At 44.3% G+C, this 17,113-nt stretch overlaps 1 protein-coding gene across 1 annotated transcript in view; it reads right to left on the bottom strand.

Annotated features, from left to right (window-relative positions):
• The window catches only part of RCC2 (regulator of chromosome condensation 2), a 1,536,688-nt gene that overhangs the window by 1,054,122 nt on the left and 465,453 nt on the right, over positions 1-17,113 (bottom strand). Inside the window, exon 7 of the mRNA XM_044061821.1 lies at positions 7,685-7,697. Coding sequence (XP_043917756.1) covers positions 7,685-7,697 — 13 coding nt within the window. The remainder of the gene's footprint in view (positions 1-7,684; positions 7,698-17,113) is intronic.

Here is a 17,113-nt window from a genome sequence, read left to right as displayed (position 1 = left end):
TGGCCTAGAAGAGGCTTCGTAATTGGTTTTGGACCTCGGATGCCTGTCCTTTTCTTTGTCTTTGCGGTTTTTATAAATTCCGGTCGGTTGTTCCGACGACATTATGTAATTAAGCCTTCAGCCAAAATAATGTGAAGCAAATTCAAACAGACGTTTAATAGTGTGTTTATTGAATCTAGCACAAAACCGACAACTAGTAACGTCGTGGTCAGGGCCTAGGCAAGGAATACAGTAACAGTGAAAGTCCTTATGAGGTATTTGCTTCCCACAAGAAATACAATTATTAACTTTTACTGACATCGGTCTGGAGCAAGAAAAAGTTTCCCCAATGGGGTACTTAGCTTTATTGAAGACTTCGGTTCTGAAACTCAATTTTGAAAATCTCAGGAGTCGGCCGACCAGCACTTGCAAACTGCTTTTGCTTCAGGCACCACGTGGCAAGAAAGACTGAAGAAAATGGCATTGGTTGCAGCTTTTATAACCCTGGCGCACTGACGTCAGGGAAGAGGCGACAGCAACCAACGCCGGACCAAGACTTTGGAACTCGGGCCGACTGCGGGTCGCCTGCCAGCAGGATAACCCAAGTGTAATGACTGCAACAGTGAAACACAATGAACATCTGATCAATCCCCAAGATGACCCTCCGGTGTAATTACCAATTGGGGAGGTCAACCTTGGCCTTGCTCACCTAGTCTTTTATATTGCTCTGGTGAGACAAGATGCTTGGAGAACCAAGAAATGCTGAAAAGCTACCTTCTAAGCTATGGCAGCCAACCAGCAAGGAGGGAAAGATCTGGTGTCCCTCTGCGAGTCGAACTGCCACATCACTGTGGTGTTGTCTAATCACTTGCAAGGATCCCACTGATGGGCAAATTACAGCATGTATCCCTTTGATACTGATGCGCTTTGGCCTGTATAACATGCCCCATAGGCCATACCTTTTGACTCTCTTCGAAAACTCTTCCAAGTAAATCAGAAGCAGTTGTTGGCACAGATTGTGTTGGGATACACGGAAAAAAAAAGGAAAACCTGAATTCTGAATTATGTGCAGTCTCCACGCTTGCAGTTCTATCTTGATAAGGCCTAAAACTGGAATGTGCAATACCACAGAAAAATGTTGGGGTTCTCAAACCATAGAAACCCATTCCTGCACAACAGAGGGGACAGGTTTTGAACATTTATCTGGAACCCTGGACTGATGAGGAAGGAGACTATCCATGTTTAAGAAACCCGACTTCTGGGAAAAGACTATTCAAAGACAAGTAGGCTGTTAAACACATGAGAATTCCAAAAGTCTGCAAAAGTACAGTTGTGTACACTTACCATAAATGTAGATGCTCGAATGTCTTCACTGTTGCAGTCCTCACTGTAGGGTTCTTCCTGCCGGCAGGCAGTCCTCGGTCGGCTAGAATCCCAAAGTTTGGGTCCGGTGTCGGCTGTTCAGTCATGCTCCCCAACGTCAAAGCGCCAAGAGTACAAAGCTGCCAGCCGACGCCATGTTCTCCAGTTTTTCTTGCCCCAGATGTCAGGTGCCCAAAAGTGAAGGCTAATAGTAAAACAAAAATGTATCATACAACAAACCTCATACCCTGTAATAAATACACCTCAGAAAAACGGTGAAGTAGGAAACCACACTAGAGGGGGCAGGAGGGAGGGTAACCCAGACCAACAGTGAAGACACTCTAACATCTACATTTATGGTAAGTGTACACAACTGTACTATGTTCATCATGTTTCACTGTTGCAGTCATCACTGTAGGGTTGAATCCCAAAGCTGAGGTAAAGGGTGGTGGTTATAGAGTAGAAGGGGCGGCTAGAAGGCCCTGCAAGACTGCAGAAGCAAAGCCTGCCCTAGACTTAGAGCAAAGAGGGAGATTATAGTGCTTAGCGAAAGTATGCACTGAATTCCAAGTTGCAGCTTCCAAAATATCCTTGGTAGGTACTCCTCTGATAAAGGCAGCTGAAGTAGCAGCAGCTCTGGTAGAGAGAGTCCTAATTTTTCCAGGGATTTGCTTTCCATGAGGAGAGTAACAAAATCTGATTCCATGAGCAATCAATTTAGAAATGGTCTGTTTTGAAATAGCTTTGCCTTGGGAATTTGTTGCATAAGAAAAGTACAGTTTTGTACCTACCATAAATGTAGATGTCCGAGAGGTATGCATCTGCAGTCCTAACATATGGGTTGTCCTGCCTCAGGCAGCCCTTCGGTCGGCCGGATTCCAAAGTCTGGGTCTGGCCTCGGCTGATGTCGCACTTCACCCGACGTCATAGCTGCTGTGTATTGGGTATAAAGGCATCAGCCGACGCCATTTTCCTCAGTGTTTCTTGCCCCAGATGCCAGGTGCCTTCTAGGAAGGCTAAATTTGGATAAATGCAAATGATTCCAAACAGTAGAGAGCAAACAATATAAGCATGTATATACAAACAAATACACCATAATAGATTCCCCCAGCTAACTACAAGATGGGCAAATAACCTAGGAGTACCACAAAGGGGAAGGAGGGCGGGTAATCCTGACTGCAGATGCATACCTCTCGGACATCTACATTTATGTTAGGTACAAAACTGTACTATGTCCTTCAAGGATGCCTCTGCAGTCCTAACATATGGGTAGAATACCATAGCCAAACTGGGGGAGGAGGCACTAAGATAATGATGGTGTAGTTAAGATCCCTTGCAAAACAGCAGTTGCAAAACCTGCGGATCTGGAGTATAAAGGAAGATTATAATGCTTGGCAAATGTATGCACGGAGCTCCAAGTAGCAGCTTCTAAAATGTCTTTGGTAGCCACTCCTCGTAGGAAAGCTGTAGTAGTGGCTGTAGCCCTTGTGGAGTGAGGTCTGATGTTTTCTGGAGTTGTCTTTCCATGAAAAGAATAACAAAATCTAATGCAATTCCCTATCCATTTTGAGATTGTCTGTTTTGAAATTGCTTTTCCTTCCATTCCTGTTGCATATGGTACCAGAAGCTGGTCAATTTTTCTGTTGGTCTTAGTTCTGTCCAGATAGTAGCGTAATTGCCTGTGCACATCCAAGGTATGTAGTAGTCTTTCCCCCCTGTTCTGTGGGTTGGGGAAGAATGTTGGTAGGTGAATTGCTTAGTTCAATGATACTCTGGAGACCACTTTTGGCATAAAAGTAGGGTTAGTTCTCAAGGACACTCTATCCTGATGAAAGATAAGGAAGGGCTGTACTGCCATTAATGCCTGTAATTCAGAAACCCTTCTTGCTGAAGTGATTGCAAGCAGGAAAGCAGTTTTCCAAGATAAGTGGACCTCGCTTAATACCAGAGGGAAGGCTTCACCAGTCCAGACTCTTCGTCGTAACGGTTGGAGAAGAATAAAACTCAGAGTGTTAGGCAACCCCCCTCCCGCAAGACCCATAAAACCCGCTCTACGACAACTTACAACTGCAACGTTTACCGCAAGCAGAACCCTCTATTGATGAAAGCAAACTCTGATAAAAGTTAAAATAACAGGGCAACCCCCCTCCCGCAAGACCCATAAAACCCGCTCTACGACAACTTACAACTGCAACGCCATCGCAAGCAGAACCCTCTATTGATGAAAGCAAACTCTGATAAAAGTTAAAATAACAGGTAAACTACTATTTCCTAACTGTTAAACATAAAAAGGACAAGCGTACTAGCTGCATAAGTGCCTCAAACTCAAGCGTACTAGGCGCTAAAGTGTATAAAATTCAAGAGCACTAAAATAAAGGTGGCTTTTTATCTGGTTCCTACCTTAACATAAATAGAGCAGTATTTGAACTCCGCTGTACGGAGTTTCACCCAGCTTTTGCTGTGTCCTCTATGACCCTGGGATTCTCCTAGTGGTGTGGTGGTGTTGACGTCAGAAAGTTAATAAGTAATACTGATGGCACCACGCTATCCTTAAACTAACCTGAAGTCCTGACGGCTCACCCACCCAGTCGCATCCAGCGGCACATAGGTAACATTTATTCTGACTTCAATTCAACCTTTAACTGTGTTATAAGTGAGTGTTTCTAGAGGGCTCGTGAACAAAATTACGATGCGATTCCTGCTCAGTTGCAATATTTTTCTCTACTCTATGGCGGGACTGCTTGTTAACGTAAACTGTGTAATATAATCAGGGGAAGTTGCACGTGTTACTGAACTGTATCTGGCATCCGTTTTTTCACAGAAACCATCCTATCTTAATTTATAGTGGACTACTCTGCATTTGTAGTGGAAAGAACTGCTCTGTAGTGTGTTGCTTGCCATCTCAAACTGTAAATTGATTTATAGTGGATTAGTCTGCATTTGTAGTGGAAAGAACTGCTCTGTTGTGTGTTGCTTGCCATCGCGAACTATAAATGTACTGACCTAGCTGTTACTTGTGTTGCTGACGCACAACTGGCCTTTAGATCTATATCATTTAGCGACTAGGCCTGCAATTGTATGATATTATTGATTACCTTGAATGTTTTACTTGCTGCGCATTGGAAATCAGAGCAAAGTTGGTTTACTCTTGCTGTCTTTCTCCGTTGTGTTACAGGCAACCCCTCCCGAAGACCCATAAAACCCGCTCTCGACAACTTACAACTGCAACGCTACCGCAAGCAGAACCCTCTATTGATGAAAGCAAACTCTGATAAAAGTTAAAATAACAGGGTAAACGCTACTATTTCCTAACTGTTAAACATAAAAGGACAAGCGTGCATTAGCTGCACAAGTGCCTCAAACTCAAGCCGCATTTAGGCTAAAGTGTATAAAATTCAAGAGCACTAAAATAAAGGTGGCTATTTATCTGGTTCCTACCTTAACATAAATAGAGCAGTATTTGAACTCCGCTGTGAGTTTCACCCAGCTTTGCTGTGTCCTCTATGACCCTGGGATTCTCCTAGTGGTGTATGCCCGCTCCGCCTGCCGCTGGCCCGCCTCCTCCCTGCCCCTTATCCCACCCGCCCCAGTACCTCTACTCTTATAGGAACAAAAAGTCCTCCCACTCTCCTTCTTAGCAAATACAAAGCTCCCTGTCACCCATCACGACTCCTCCCACCTCTCCGCCCATACCCATTGAAACAATCTAATCTAAGTCCTATCCCTCTCCCACTACCCTTTCTCAATCCCCAACATGGCCAAATATGCTCTCAATACAACTCCCCTAATAACCTTACTTCTCACCACTACTTATTTCCTATCAGCATATGAAAATCAAACTCTCTTAGGTATCCCTTTCCTAAGCGTAACACTAACTCCCAATGTAATGACCAAGCCTTCTCTATACTACCTTCTCTATACCAGGACAAATTTGAATCCCCCAAATTAGTCAACATTACACTCCATTACCCCAAATCTCCACATAACAAAGCCAACCTCAAAATTCTATTTAAACTACAGAGATTACTAGTCTACATAAAAAATCGTATGAACATTGGCGTTATATTCATCCTAACCCTGGTCCCACCACCACGCTTGACTCTCTAATAATTTTACCCGAAATTCTTCTGACTCTCTACTAATATTTCATCTGAACCTAAGAAGCATTAATAACAAAGTTCATAACCTACACGCCATTATAGCAACTCATTCCCCTGAAATTATGTGTCTAACCGAAACATGGCTAAAGCCATCCACTAAGAATGAAGAGATCCTTCCACCTGGGTATAACATTTTTAGGGCTGATCGTTCAAAAAAAAAAAGGAGGAGGTATAGCTGTTATGTATAAAAACACCCTGAATATCCTTAAGAACCCAATTCAACCTCCTACAATCTCTAACCTAGAAATTTTAGCCCTACAGATCTGCTTAAACGCTAAAACGATCAACCTTGTCGAACTTATATCCCACCAGGAAACAACATAGAAAACCTGGAGCAAACCTTGTTGGCTATCTACCAGCTACCCACAAGAAACCATGGTACTTGGAGGAATATAGATTGGTCTCTCTGTTCCACCCACTCAACTCCAAAACCTATCAATCTACATGGTTTTTCCCAAAACATCCTATCCCAACTAGAATAGGCAACTCTCATCAAAAAGAAAGCATCATTGACTGGATCCTTACTAATAAAGACTCAAATAACTATACGACAGGTACCCTTCCCAGTGACCTCAGTGACCACCTAATTACTTATATCAATAAACACAAATGCCCATCTACCAACCCCCCCTTTATAGATTAATCAGAAACAAAAAGAAATTTGTCCCACAACGATTTCTTGCAGACCTGAAATCTTGCAACTGGTCCATATTAAAAACCCTTCCAATTAATGAGAGTGTCTCACACTTCAATGATACATTTCTCAAGATACTTGATGCACACGCCCCGCAGAGACAAATTAGATCCAAACCTCGTATAGCACCTTGGCTAACAAAGGAAACCAAAAACAAAATTAAACTACGTAACCATGCCTGGGACAAGTGGAGGGCCACAAAAACCTCCCAAGACCGTATTAAATTTCAACAACTAAGAAACACCACCAAAGCAGCGGTTACCCAGGACAAAAAACAATACTTCTATCACCTCCAGCACACACACCAGAACAACCCAAAAAAATTCTGGGCAGGCTTTAACAACCTTCTGCACCCAGGGAAAACCTCCACCCCAACCCCCGACAATCTTGTAGAGAAAGGACAGGAAGAAGTAGCCAATTCCTTCAACTCCTTCACTGAGACTGTCCTAAATCTAGCCAGTCAACTAACTTCCACTTCACAATCTGCTGTTCTACAGCACGCTCTCACCCCAACCCCGTTCAAACTAAAGGTAGTATCTTCTTCAGACATTGCCCTACTAAAAAACTTATGCCAACCACCCTAGCAGCTGACCACCTCCTGCAGAATTCTTGCAAATTGCATCTGATGTAATAGACTACCCAATATCCATCCTTATCAATAAAACTATAGCTGAGACGTATCCCTACTATCTGGAAGATCTCATATATCATTCCACTTCACAAAGGAGGTTCCTCCATGGAAATCTCAAATTATAGACCGATAGCTATCTTATCCCCAATAGCGAAAATCATGGAGAGATGCATCCATAAGCAACTTCTTCACTACCTAACTGTTAATCATCTCCTGTCCAACTCCCAACATGGCTTTCGTCCCCACCACAGTACAACGATCCCCTCCTTTCCTTTGTTGACTCAATCAATAACAACCAACAACAAACTTATATCTTCTGCCCTCTTTTGGACCTATCAAAAGCTTTTGATATGGTCAATCATCAGCTTCTTAACACCCTTGAAGCCTTGCATCTAGAAATACCAGCACTAAGCTGGTTTAAGACCTATCTCTCGGGTAGGCAACAAGCCGTCCTGTGGCAAAACTGTAAATCAAGACTACTCCCAATTTCCATAGGTGTACCTCAGGGCTCCATACTCGGTCCACTTCTGTTTTCCATCTACATAAACAACCTCAAATCAGTCATCCCTAAATCCACCTGCATACAATATGCCGACGACTCCACCCTAATCTGCTCTGACGTCTCCATCTTGAATCTCAAACTATTACTCAACAATGTTTTTCTCAAATTGTAAAATGGTTCAACGACTTGAAACTCCTACTCAATCCAACTAAAACAAAGCTACTATTATTCTTTCCCAATGCTTCCTCTTCCCAGGAAAAAAAATCTCCAAACACTAACAAAATAACCTTCCATGTTAAATCTAATAATGGGACTTATATAACCCCTGTCACCAATACCAAACTACTTGGAGTAACCATTGATCACAAGCTCAAATTTGACCTGCACATTACTCAAACAATAAAGTCCGTTAATAAAAAATTAGGATCTATGTACAGAATCAAAAACTTCTCAACTCCCTCTACCAAATTAACCATAGCCCGCACCCATCTTCTCTCCCCTCCTCTACGCATCCCCAGTCTTCTCTTTCCTCCATAAACGTGAACTTAACTTGCTCTCTCGTGCTTACAACCATATTGCTAGATTTGTAACAGGCTCTCCTTATCGAACCCACCATTATCTTAACTTGAGGACCCTTGTATGGCTTGAACTACCTAATCTCCTCAAACTTAATCAACTCACTGAGGCCTACAAAATAGTCAACCACCCTGATAAAACTCCATCACTATCCAGCATTCTGGCCCCTTACTCTAATCTAAATAGTCTTAGATCATCCAACAGTTCTCTTATCCTTACCACTAAAGCTAAGAACTCAGGTGGGGATGCCCTCTACGCTAACTCCATTGGGAAACCATGGAACTCATTGCCAAACTACCTAAGACTCAACTTCACGCACCCAATTCAAAAACAACCTAAAAGAATATCTCATATCCCAATGGATATGTCCTTGCCGCCCACCGGACTAACATCATAGCTCATACCCTACTAGCCTTACTTCCTCCTAGCACGTTCTTCATTTTAGAACTCTATAACCTCTCACTTCAAATCACAATTGAAATTATTTACCCTTATCTTGTCTATGTACACCCCAAAGGAAACTAATTCCATGCTTAAAATACAGCATGTACTTTAATCAATATTTTGTATCACTATTTCTGTGTATTTTCTAACATGTATAAATTTTTTGTCTGTTTGATTGTTTGATTGGAGCTTTTCTCCTCGGGCCTCTACTGAAAATGGACATGTATCCAGCTAGACTAGCCCGGTTAACAAATGTAAAATAAATAAAATAAATAAATAAGAACTGTAATTCAGCTGTTGCTGCTGGTTCAAAAGGGGGAAGTGTTAACTTTTCCAGCACAAAGTTAAGGTCCCATGTAGGCAAAGGTGGCTTCCTTGGAGGCTTTACATTTTTAATTCCTCTCAAACTGCCTGTGTAGAGGATGAGAGAAGACTGGAGGATCCATGTTGTATTCTGCTGAAATTGCTGATGCATGAATCTTAATGGAGGAGTAAGACAGGCCATTGTGGAAAAGTTCTGCTAAGTATTCCAGGATGTTAGCTATGTTTGCTAATGATACATTTTCTCCTTTTGCTGCACTCCAAATGAGGTATCTTTTCCATTTGGCTGAATAAGTCTTCCTTGTGGAGGGTCCAGGATAATGTCCTTAACCCTCTGAGATAAATCTGGGTTATTTTGTTTTATGTAATATTCCAAGCAGCTAGCTGTAGTGTTTTCAAGTTTGGATGTAGGATCTTGTAGTTGTTCTGTGTTAGAAGTAAAGGACATAGAGGTAGAGGCCATGCGTGTGTCCGCGACATACTCCTCAGTAGCGGGTACCAATGCTGCCTCAGCCAGTCTGGAGCTATCAGGATTATCCTTGGGTGATCTTTTTTGATCTTCAGTAGCACTTTGTGCATCAAAGGAAGAGGTGGGAATGCATATGCTGTCAGGTTTTCCCAACTGAAGGATAGGGAGTCCAACTTCCAAGCAAGTGGGTGGTATGTCCTTGTGCAGAATTTCCTCAATTGGTGGTTGTGTGGGGATGCGAACAGGTCTATTTCTGGTAGTCCCCATTTCTTTGCAATGGTTTTGAAGATGTCTGGATGCAGCATCCATTCGTGGGCATCCGTGGTAGTTCTGCTTAAGGTGTCTGCTAGTGAATTTTCTTTTCCTGGCACAAATTTGGCCTGGAGTTGAATGTTGAAGTTCAGGGCCACATTCCACAGGTCCATTGCCATCCGGCATAGAGGATATGAGAGTGTACCTCCCTGTTTGTTGATATACCACATGACTGTGGTGTTGTCCGTCCTTATCAGCAAGTGACCCTGTTGAAGAAAAGGTCTGAATGTCTGGATTGCCTGTTTCACTGCCAGCATCTCCTTTTGATTTATGTGTAGATTCAGCTGGTCTTGTGTCCATAGGCCTTGTATGCACTTGTCCACCATGTGTGCTCCCCAGCCTAGGTCTGAGGCGTCCGTGGTGATAGTCTGGCTTGGATGAGGTTTGTGGAAAGGCAGTCCTCTGTTTGACAGGCCTGAGCCCACCACAGGAATTCTTGTTTCAGGCATGGAATTATTGGAATCTGGGCTTCTAGACTGTGCTTGTGTTGAGACCATACATTCCTTAGGTACCATTGCAACTTTCTCATATGCAGCCTGGCATGCGGAATCAATATTATGCAGGATGCCATGTAACCCAAGGCTTGCAGGACTTTCCTTGCTGTAAGCTGGATCTGTGTTGTTAATGCCATGAAATAGAGTGGTAGTTGCTTTTGTTTTTCTGCTGTGAGAAATGCCATCTGATTTGATGTGTCCAGCTCTGCACCCAAGAATGTTATCCTTTGGGATGGTACCAGCCTTGACTTTTTCATGTTGACTGTGTATCCCAGGGCTTGCAGCAGTTGTATAAACCTTTTCCAAATCTTTTGTTAATTTGGTCTTGTTGTCCACTTGTATTAGGCAGTCGTCCAGGTATGGATAAATCTGAATTCCCTGAAGCCTGCAATGAGCAATTACTGATGCCAGGCATTTCGTGAATACTCTGGGCGCAGTAGATAAGCCAAAGGGCAATGCTGAGAATTGATAATGCTCTGATCCTGCAAGAAATCTGAGGTATCTTCTGCAATCTGGTCGTATAGGGACGTGCAGGTATGCCTCCTTGAGATCTAGAGTCACCAGCCAAGACTCCTTGCCCAGCATGGGAAGAAGTTGCTGTAGTAGGGTTAGCATTTTGAATTTTGGAACAATGAGATATGTGTTCAGAGTGGACAGGTCGAGAATAGGCCTCCATTGATTTTCTTTCCTTGGTACCAGGAAAAGTCTGGAGTAAAATCCTTGCCCTTGTTCCATAGGCGGTACCTTTTCTATAGCTCTCATCCTTAGTAGGTGGTTGATTTGTCCTAGAGAGTTTGTTTTTTGGTTTGGTGGTAGGTTTGGCATTCCTCTCTTTTTTGGTAGTGTGTGGAAGTGAAACCTGTAGCCTTTGTCTATTGTCTGTAAAATCCATTTGTCTCCTGTAATGTAATGCCAGTTTATGGAAAATAAGGCTAGCTTTCCGCCCAAGGGTGCTTCCAGTTGTTCCCTGGTAGGCAGTATCAGAGCCAAGTCATTGTGTCTGTCCTGTGGAAGTGGTCGTAGCTGAATCTGTGGCAGTACTTCTCTGGTTGTTAGTCTGCCACTGACGTCCCCTGTAGGCACCTCTGGATTGACCTCTGCCTCTTGGGCGCCGATTTCTGCCTCTCTGTGCTCTGGAGGTGTCCGGAAAGGACAAATTCTTCGAAGGCCAATTTCTACTAAACCTCGGAGGTTGGACCTGTAAGAAATCTTTGACTGTTTGGACAGATTTTGCTTTTTCTTCCACCTTCTTTAGCACTTGCTGTGCAGGGGAGCCAAACAAACTTTGTTTCTCCATAGGAGCATCTAGGAGCTTTGACTTAACATGGTCTGGTAAGGATTGCTCTTTTAACTAGGCGTGCCTTCTAATCACTGTTCCAGTCATAGCTGATCTAAAGGAAGCCTCCAGTGCATCGTAGCCACATTTTAAGGAATGATTACTGACCTGCTGAATGTTATGTACCAAATTCTGAAGGGACTTACGGTCTATAGGTTCAGGAGAGGACAGTTTTTATTTAGCTGGTCTAACAAAAATTCCTGATACTGAATCATGTGGAATTGACAGTTTAAGGCCCTGGCCGAAAGAGTAGCAGAAGTATAAACGTTTTTACCCCATCTCTCTAATGCTCTAGATTCTCTTTCAGAGGGGAGGGGGTTTTTGGCAGAGGCAGCTGCTACAGCTTTGGGGCCCTGTGAAATGGTTTCAGGGTCTGCAATAGGAGCCTTATACAAGTGAAAGTGTGTGTCCGGGACCCTGTAATATCTGTCGGGCTTGGCAGGGGCCGGAGGAAGAGAGTCAGGGGCAGTACAGGCATCATTATATGGATCATCAACAACTGTTAGTACTGGAGGAATGGCTAAAGGCCTATGCTGTGGTAAATGTAAAAAGGTCCTTAGCCTTTTCCTTGAATCTGAAAAATCCTGGCCCTGCCATTGAAAATGCTCTCTCATAGCATGTAAGGTTTCCCCAAAAGAAAATTCTTCAGGAGGAGAAGCAGAAGGAATGGAGTCTTCTGCATCAGAATCCTCATAAGGAGAATATGGGCCTTCTGGAGGGTCTGAGTTTTCTGAATCATCCCAGGAATAGTCTGCAGAAACAGGATCCAGGGGCTCAGTTCTAGGCCTCTTCTCTGGAGGGGGTTGAGAGGCCCTGTCTGGGTGAGGTTGGGATCCCCTGATTAAAGAAATGAGATCCTCAGCCAGGCTGAGCATTTGGGAACTAGAGGTAGGCCTGTGCGAGGGGGTTTTGGCAGGCAAGGCCTTAGAAGATTTAGCTGCTTTAGCCCTAGAAAAAGCCTTGATAGACATAGATGCAGGGGGCCTAGCAGCTCCACATGCAGGAGTAGATATGTCTAAAGGAATAGTATCTGATAAGTCCTGGGTGCCTGCTACAGCAGGGGAAATTTCAGTAGCAGATTCAGCCATGCTCTGAGGCCTCTGCTATCGGAGGCATGCTTTCGGCCGAAGGAAGAACCGAGGACTCTGTTTCAGCCGAAACAGAGACACTCGCGGTTGGCTTAACCGTGGTTTCAGCCGAAACCACGGACCGTGAGTGTCGGTCCTTTTCCTTACGCTTTTTAGCTAATTGTGAAGTCGGAGTCTCCGACGGCATTTTGTAATCAAAAGCGGGACCAAAAAACTCCTCTGCAAACTCTGACCAACGTCTAAGTGTCCGTCGGTTGAAGGAAGCACAGGCTAGACAAGCTGATACGTCGTGGTCTGGGCCTAAGCAAGGAAGGCAGTAAGAGTGGAAATCCTTATGAGGTATTTGTTTCCCACAAGTTAAACAATTATTTACTTTTTCTGACATCGGCTGAGGCAAGAAAGAATCCCCAACGGGGTACTTAGCTTTTTAGAAGTCTTCGGTAGTAGAAATCTCTGGATCTGACTGACCGGCACTTGCGAACAGCTTCTGCTTCGGGCACCACGCGGCAAGAAAGACTGAGGAAAATGGCGTCGGCTGATGCCTTTATACCCAATACACAGCAGCTATGACGTCGGGTGAAGTGCGACATCAGCCGAGGCCAAACCCAGACTTTGGAATCCGGCCGACCGAAGGGCTGCCTGAGGCAGGACAACCCATATCTTAGGACTGCAGATGCATCCTTGAAGGACATCAAACAGTTGCTCTGTTTTCCTGATATCCTTGGTTCTGTCCAGGTAAAAACAAAGTTGTCTGTGTACATCCAAGTAATGCAAGATCCTTTCCCCCTTATTTTGTGGATTATTGAAAAAAGTTGGCAGGCGAATAGTTTGATTTAAAGCCACTTTGGAAACCACTTTAGGCATGAAAGTAGGATTAGTCCTTAAAGACACCCTATCTTGGTGAAAAATAATACAAGGTTCCACAGCCATGAGTGCTTGTAAAAGTACAGTTTTGTACCTACCATAAGTGTAGATGTCCGATAGGTATGCATCTGCAGTCAGCAACAGCAGTGGAAATTTCAGTAGCAGATTCAGCCATGCTGTGAGAGGCCTCGGCTATAGGAGGCATGCTTTCGGCCGAAGGAAGAACCGTGGACTCTGTTTCAGCCGAAACAGAGACACTCGCGGTTGGCTTAACCGTGGTTTCGGCCGAAACTGCGAGTGTCGGTCCTTTTCCTTACGCTTTTAACTAATTGTGAAGTCGGAGTCTCCGACGGCATTTTGTAAGCAAAAGCGGGACCAAAAAACTCCTCTGCAAACTCCGACCGACGTCTAAGTGTCAGTCGGTTGAAGGAAGCACAGGCTAGACAAGCTGCTACGTTGTGGTTTGGGCCTAAGCAAGGAAGGCAGTAAGAGTGGAAATCCTTATGAGGTATTTGTTTCCCACAAGTTAAACAGTTATTTACTTTTTCTGACATCGGCTGTGGCAAGAAAGAGTCCCCAACGGGGTACTTAGCTTTTTAGAAGTCTTCGGTAGTATCTCTGGATCTGACCGACCGGCACTTGCGAACAGCTTCTGCTTCGGGCACCGCACTGCAAGAAAGACTGGGGAAAATGGCGTCGGCTGATGCCTTTATACACAATTCACAGCAGCTATGACGTCGGGTGAAGTGCGACATCAGCTGAGGCCAGACCCAGACTTTGGAATCCGGCCGACCGAAGGGCTGACTGAGGCAGGACAAACCATATGTTAGGACTGCAGATGCATCCTTGAAGGACATCATATGGGTTGTCCTGCCTCAGGCAGCCCTTCGGTCGTCCGGATTCCAAAGTCTGGGTCTGGCCTCGGCTGATGTCGCACTTTCCCCGACGTCACAACTTCTGGGGTATAAAGGCATCAGCCGACGCCATTTTCCTCTGTTTCTTGCCCCACATGCCAGGTGCCCTCTAGGAAGGCTAAATTTGGATAATGCTGGAAAGTTCCAAACAGTAGCAAATTATATACATATATATACAAACAAACAAATACACCATAATAGATTCCCCCAGTTAGCTGAAAGAGGGGTAAGCACCCTAGGAAAACCACAGAGGGAAAGGAGGGTGGGTAATCCTGACTGCAGATGCATACCTATCTGACATCTACATTTATGGTAGGTACAAAACTGTACTATGTCCTTCAAGGATGCATCTGCAGTCATAACATATGGGTAGAATACCATAGCCAAACTGGGGGAGGAGGTACTAAGAAGGATGGTGCAGATAAAATCCCCTGCAGAACTGCAGTTGCAAACCCTGCTCGGGATCTGGAGTATAAAGGTAGATTGTAATGCTTGGCAAATGTATGCACGGAGCTCCAAGTAGCAGCTTCTAAAATGTCCTTGGTAGCCACCCCTCGTAGGAAAGCTGTAGTGGTGGCTGTGGCCCTTGTGGAATGAGGCCTGATATTTTCAGGAGCTGTCTTTCCATGAAAGGAGTAGCAAAAACTAATGCAATTTCCTATCCATTTTGAAATTGTCTGTTTGGAAATTGCTCTTCCTTGCACCCCAGTTGCATATGCTACAAAAAGTTGGTCAGTTTTTCTGTTGGTTTTAGTTCTGTCCAGATAGTAGTGTAGCTGTCTGTGTATATCCAAGGTGTGCAACAGTTTCTCTCCTTTGTTCTGTGGGTTAGGGAAGAAAGTAGGCAAATGAATAGCTTGGTTCAAGGATACCCTGGATACCACCTTTGGCATGAAAGTAGGATTGGTTCTCAGTGACACTCTATCCTGGTGGAAAATAAGAAAAGGCTGCACTGCCATTAATGCCTGTAACTCGGATACTCTTCTTGCTGAAGTGATTGCCAGAAGAAAAGCAGTTTTCCAAGATAGAAACTGTAGGTCTGCTGATGCTGCTGGTTCAAAAGGAGGTAGTGTCAATTTCTCCAGCACGGAATTGAGATCCCATGCAGGTAGAGGGGGTCTCCTTGGAGGTTTAACATTTTTGATCCCTCTCAAAAATTGTCTGAGCAGAGGGTGAGAGAAGATAGGTGGATCCAAATTGTATTCTGCTGAAATTGCTGAAGCATGAATCTTAATGGAGGAGTAAGACAGGCCATTGTGGAACAATTCTGCTAAATACTCTAGGATGTGTGCTAGGTTCGCCACTGAAACATCTGTGCCCTTTGATGTGCTCCAAATGAGGAATCTTTTCCATTTAGCTGAGTATGTCTTCCTTGTGGAAGGTCTGCGAGCCTCCAGGATGATGTCCTTCACTCGGAGATAAAACTGTTTGGTTTTAAGGAATTTTCCAGGCAGTTAGTTTCAATGTTGTCAAGTTTGGATGCAGGGTCTTGAAATTGTTCTGCGTTAGAAGAGGAGGCCACAGGGGAAGAGGCCATGAGTTCGCCTGAGACTTGCTTCTGAGTAGCGGATACCAGTGTTGCCTTGGCCAGTCCGGAGCTATTAGTATCACCTTTGGCTGTTCCTCCCTGATCTTCAGTAGAACCTTGTACATCAATGGGAGAGGTGGAAAGGCATATACTGTTAGTGCATTCCAGCTGAAAGAGAGTCAGTCCACCCTCCAGGCTTGTGGGTGGTATGTCCTTGAGCAGAATTTTTTCAGTTGGTGGTTGAGTGGGGAGGCGAACAGATCTATCTCTGGCATTCCCCATTTCTTTGTTATGAGTTTGAAGATGTCTGGATGCAGCATCCATTCGTGTGCATCCGTGGTAGTTCTGCTTAAACTGTCTGCTAGTGAATTTTCTTTTCCTGGTACGAATTTGGCCTGTAGCTGGATATTGAGATTCAGGCATAGGTTCCACAGATTCATTGCCATCCGGCATAGTGGGTAGGAATGTGTGCCTCCTTGTTTGTTTATGTACCACATGACCGTGGTGTTTTCTGTCCTCATTAACAGATGTCCTTGCTGGAGGAATGGTTTGAATGCCTCGATTGCATGCCTCACTGCCAGCATTTCCTTTTGATTTATGTGCATGCTTAGCTGTCCTTGAGGCCATAGGCCTTGGATGCATTTGTTCTCCATGTGTGCTCCCCATCCTTGGTCTGAGGCGTCCGTGGTGGTCTGCCTTGTGTTTGGTTTGTTGAAAGGCAACCCTCTGTTGGACTGGCAGGCCTGTGCCCACCATAGGAATTCCTGTTGAAGGCATGGAATAATTGGTATCATGGTTTCTAGACTGTGACTGTGTTGAGACCATACATTCCTTAGGTACCATTGCAATTTTCTCATATGCAGTCTGGCATGAGGAATTAAGATTATGCAAGATGCCATGTAACCCAGGGCCTGCAGGACTTTCCTTGCAGTAAGCTGAGTTTGTCTCGTTAAAATCATGAAATAATCTGGAAGTTGTTTTTGTTTTTCTTCTTCGAGAAAGGCCATCTGAGTGATTGTGTCCAGATCCGCACCCAAAAAGGTTATCCTTTGGGATGGCACTAGTCTTGACTTTTGGATGTTGACTGTGTATCCCAAGGCCTGTAGCAGGAATATGACATAGTCCAAGTCCTTTAATAATTTTTTCTTGTTGTCCGCTTGTATTAGGCAGTCGTCCAGGTATGGATAAATTTGAATTCCCTGAAGTCTGCAATGTGCAATTACTGATGCCGGGCATTTCGTGAATACTCTGGGCGCAGTAGATAAGCCAAAGGGCAATGCTGAGAATTGATAATGCTCTGATCCTGCAAGAAATCTGAGGTGTCTTCTGCAATCTGGTCGGATAGGGACGTGCAGGTATGCCTCCTTGAGATCTAGAGTCACCAGCCAAGACTTCTTGCCCAGCATGGGAAGAAGTTGCTGTAGGGTCAGCATTTTGAA

Source organism: Protopterus annectens, chromosome 2.part0 (assembly GCF_019279795.1).
Source record: "Protopterus annectens isolate FY-2018-M chromosome 2.part0, PAN1.0, whole genome shotgun sequence".
NCBI lineage: Eukaryota > Metazoa > Chordata > Ceratodontiformes > Protopteridae > Protopterus > Protopterus annectens.
This window is presented reverse-complemented; position numbering and strand designations above follow the sequence as displayed.